We start from the raw sequence: 4,695 nt of genomic DNA, 5'->3' as shown, positions 1-4,695 counted from the left end.
CTATGTTTTGCTGGAAATGTGCTTCAATCCCACACGTTATTGCGATTCGTGCAAGCCAGCTCCAGCAGTTTCCTGTCACTGGATTATTAAGGTAAGGTATGATTTATCTTTTATTGTATTGTACGCCTACATAGACTACATTAATTATGTTATTTGAGTATATTTGGATACAACTATTGGCGCAATGTGGTCAACACATTGCGCCAATAGAGGTAATTATTTTGTTTATGTTTGGCTATTGTTTTCCTTTTTTGTTGAGTTATGTGTCGAGGAGACTGGTGTCCATTGAAGTTATATGGTAAAACATAGTAATGTCAATCTTGTACGTATAAATTAATAGATTATGCGTCGTATAGTAATTCCGTGCTTCGCGGCTGAAGTTACATTTTTTCTTCTCTTAATTATAAGAGCAGAAAAAATTGTTTAAAGGAATGTTTTCGTTCACGTGTAAGTTGTTTTATCGCTGTTTATTACCACAACCTACTGTATTGTAGTTCTTGCATTCCTAGTTATCCTATGCTTTAGTCATAACATCTTTGACCTTAGACTTATCAGCGTAGCCTTGTCACTAATACCATTGAGTAAGTATATACTTACTCTATGCTAATAGATTCCTCGAGGTTCCGAGCGGTTTTGCCCTCTACTTCTAATTATTTAACGAACAAGAAGTATTGGTCGTGTAATATCGGTTCCCTTAAAGCAAAATGTAATATTTCTTTCATCTTGAAATGCAGTCAATCAAGGTGCATTTCGTCATTATTATTAACACAAGATAAATACGTAATTTTCATGCGAAAGTTTGTCATTATATGTTAGAAAAAGGTGCGTACGGGCCAAATTAATTAATTGTAATTTTCTTTTCATGCTCTTTCGCGCATACCCAGCAGGCGACGATGTAAAAGGCTTGGCCTGGACAAGAGGAGAATGGATTACGGAAAAGACGACGAAGCAAAGCCAGAAGACCAGGTGGAATTGTTAATACCGAGGTAAGCTTTGAGGGAAAATTTTTTTTTAACCATAATGGAGAGGTTTCTTAAAGTTAAGCCTGAAATTATCTATTATGTATGAAATTTATTTGTTTGAAAATTTGATATCACAAGTTCATATTTTTTCTGTGTGAGTCATCCGCTACTAAATCATGGTACTAATATATTAGTATCATGTACTAAATAAGCATACCAATAGATTCACGTTTTCCTAGTTAATTTATATTTAAAAGTAGTCATATGATCTTTTCTCATATTTCTCATTCTTCTTAAGAGAAAGGCTATTAATTTTGTAAAATGAAAGCATATCCCCAAAATATATGATTTCTCAAAGGACAAGGTCAAATCTGTGCTAGGTGGGACCTCGACATAATTGGTAAATGAAAAAATTTAAAACTTATGTCTGGAATCTAGCAGAGAAGCCAAACTTTCATTTGCATTCAGAATACAGAATTAGTACTAAAATTACAGACTTCACAGAATACCGACTGCCTATATGAATTGAAAAAAAAATTGAAAGGCCTTGAGCTCCTATTCAGATCATACAAAAAGATATATTTTTGCATGACTTTTAAACTTGACTTCTTTTTTTCTCCTTTCAGAAAGTGGCTAATTGTGCAGAGTTGGTTTCCTGAATTCAGGTTTCTTCTTGTGCAATGGGTTACAACGCTTGTTCCGTGCTAACATTTTTTTCTATTTTCCAACTCAAACCATTGTTTGTACTTGATTTATCTTTGTGCCATTTGTTTTAACTAAGTTTCACCTACTGTTTGCTGGCCCTTAATGCTTGTTAGCAATATTCATGGCCACACTTGTTATTTGTGTGTATTATTTTATTTTTCTCTTTGAATAAATGTTTTATTATCTGTATGTTCTGGATTCCTTATTCATCCGTTTGATCCATATTGATATTAAGTGGATGTGGGTCAGAAAATCAATATGTATAATTCGTGTACGAGGGCCTGCAGATACATATGTATATTACATGTAAGGATATTCAGATTTCCAATTTGTAATACGCATGTATACATACATCCTGAGGGACTTTTGAGCCACTTTTACGTGAAATATACAGACGTAATACGATTGTATTCCATTGTATACATATGTATAATTCATGTATGGGTATTCAGATTTCCAATTTGTAATACGCACGAATACATACATCCATAGGGACTTTTGAACCACTTCTACGTGAAATATACCGATGTAATACGATCGTATTCCATCTTATACATATGTATTTGGTCACGTATTTTTTGTGTATTATTGATGTAATACAGATATAATACAAATGCCGTGTTATCTGGGCTCCAGCTACTCCAATGAAACTCCCTTGGCCGACTAAACTGAAACTCCCTTGGCTAGCTACGCTGAAACTCCCTTGGCCAGCTAGACTGAAACTCCCTTGTATGCCAGGCTGAAACTCTCTAGTTTGGCTAAATACATTTCCCCTACCCAATCCATTAAAATTACCTTGTCAAATCATATGAAACACAGTAAATTAACAACTTGCGCAACCCATCCAACAGTGGATGATCACATAACAGATTTCTCCCACAATTTTGCATGCATGATGAAAGATAAGGGTGAACAGGTGATTGCGATCAACAATAGTTATAACAGGAACGACCACAACATTTTTCAAGACACAATTTATCAGAACATGAAAATACATAAATAAATTAATAACTGTTAAAAGCACATACAGAAATATTCCAAATGAAAGAAGTCATGGAAGTTAGATGCTCCTGCAATAGAGAAGAAACATGACTGATGAGAGTCACAAACGACTTAACTCAAAATCAAATTAGCAAATTTGCACATAAAAACTCTCCTTTACTTGGCTTATAGTTATATGATGCATTAAGGGGGCGCCCTAGCGTTTGAATTTCCCTAGTTAACGGCTCACGAAGGCCTCTAGCCGCAGCGCCGGGATATGGAGACGGAAGCCGAAGCGCCTCGAGGGAGAGAAGGGGGGGGGGGGAAGGCAACGCCCCTCCCAACTTCACCCGCGACGACTCCGAGGAGAAATTTGATACTCAGGATAAACTTGATACGGGTCGTTGGAACAGGGTTCGCAGTCGGAGTTGATATGTGGCACCTAAGTGGCGGTGAGCCAATTAAAAATTTTAGAAGCCAACTTCTGGTTCCTCTCTCATGCGCTGAAAAAATTGTTGGCGATGATATCTTCATTACGTAAACAGGCATGTCGTCAACATAACACCGCCGACCTCGGTGTCGGCTGGGTAATGTCCTCGCCTGCCAAACAAGAAATCGCGGGTTCGAGTCCCGCCTGGGTAGGTTTCCCCTATCCAGGGCTTGGTTGTTCGTGTAAATAATTGTTAAACTTTTTGAATACTCAATACGAAATGACTCCATTTGAGCTGTATTCGGTGGTTTTGGAATAAAACAAAATTAAAAAAATTAAATATCGACACTATCGAGTCGTCAGTCGAGACGGACGGTCGTGTCTACCGCTCTCCTCAGGCATAGAGTGTATAATGCCGAGCAACTGCTCTAAGTGTGGTCTCTCTGTTAAGCGTAGGTATTTCCTGTGGTACATGCTCCGACTTATATCATCCGGACATCACCAAGAAGATCTGAGGACTCTGGAGGACCTCCAGAAGGTTTGGAGTTGTCGGAAGTGCCAGGATATGATCCGGTCAACACGTGGTGATGATACTCCAATTAGGACCCTATCAACTGTAACACCTAATACACCAGAGATGTCAGCTCCGGAGCTCCGATCCCTGTTCGCAGTGATCAATGAGAAGCTGGATGCTCTGATGGCTGACCAAACTGCACTCTCTCATAAAGTAAGTGAAAACAGTGACATGCTAAGTGGTCTTACAGTGAAGTTACATGCCATCGAGAAAGCATTATCAAATGTCACTGGTTTAGTAAACGAACTTCAAGAAAAAGTGTTTGACCTTGAGGTTAAGTTGAACGGAAACGAACAAGAGAGACTGAAAAATTCGGTAGAGATAAGAGGGGTGCCGCTGACCACTGACGAAGACCTCCAAAGTATTGTCCTAAAAATAAGCACTGCCCTTAATGTGAATATGTCAGCTGAGGATATAGATGGCGTGTTTCGGCCAAGGCCAAGACAAGCTAGCTCAATTAATTCTCGTCCACCTCCAATCATTGTTCGGTTTCTCAGACTGAATAAAAGGGACGAACTGATAACCAAACGTCGGGTTCGGAAAGAACTTAATGTTGATGATATTGGCCTAGCGTCTAATCGTCCTCTTCCCCAACAAACAATCTATATCGACGAGGCCCTCACCCCATTCAATAGAAAACTCTTCGCCATAGCTAGAGACCTCAAAAAGAAGGGAAAAGTGAAATTTGTGTGGGTGAGAAATGGAAATATCCTGGTTAGACAGTCGGAGGGAGCTCCCGTAGTAGTCATATCCACACAAAAAGACCTTGATCGTTTTTTATAGAGAACAGATTACTCCCTCCTCTCACGGATCCTCCTGCAAGTGAAATCCACATGATCAGTCGTGAGCACAGGAGACTTGTGTTTGATCGCAATTCCCCTGTTATATTACCTATAAATTCACACCCTCAGGTAGCAAAAACAACTTCCTCAGGTTTACTAAAATTGTCGCACGTTAACGCGCAGTCACTGCTCGCTCATTTCGAAGAATTTAAACTGTACTATCATACTAATGTTTTTCATGTAATCGGAGTGAGTGAGACG

General features: G+C 38.8%; 1 protein-coding gene across 1 annotated transcript; it reads left to right on the top strand.

Annotated features, from left to right (window-relative positions):
• Positions 1-3,490: 3,490 nt before the first annotated feature.
• LOC124171270 lies at positions 3,491-4,435 on the top strand. The gene has a single exon (XM_046550413.1). It carries the CDS (start codon positions 3,491-3,493, stop codon positions 4,433-4,435), a length of 945 nt encoding a protein of 314 aa, XP_046406369.1.
• Positions 4,436-4,695: the final 260 nt, after the last annotated feature.

The sequence above is a fragment of the Ischnura elegans genome, chromosome X (assembly GCF_921293095.1).
Source record: "Ischnura elegans chromosome X, ioIscEleg1.1, whole genome shotgun sequence".
NCBI lineage: Eukaryota > Metazoa > Arthropoda > Insecta > Odonata > Coenagrionidae > Ischnura > Ischnura elegans.
Note: the sequence above shows the minus strand (reverse complement) of the source record. Positions and strands in the feature narration are given on the sequence as shown.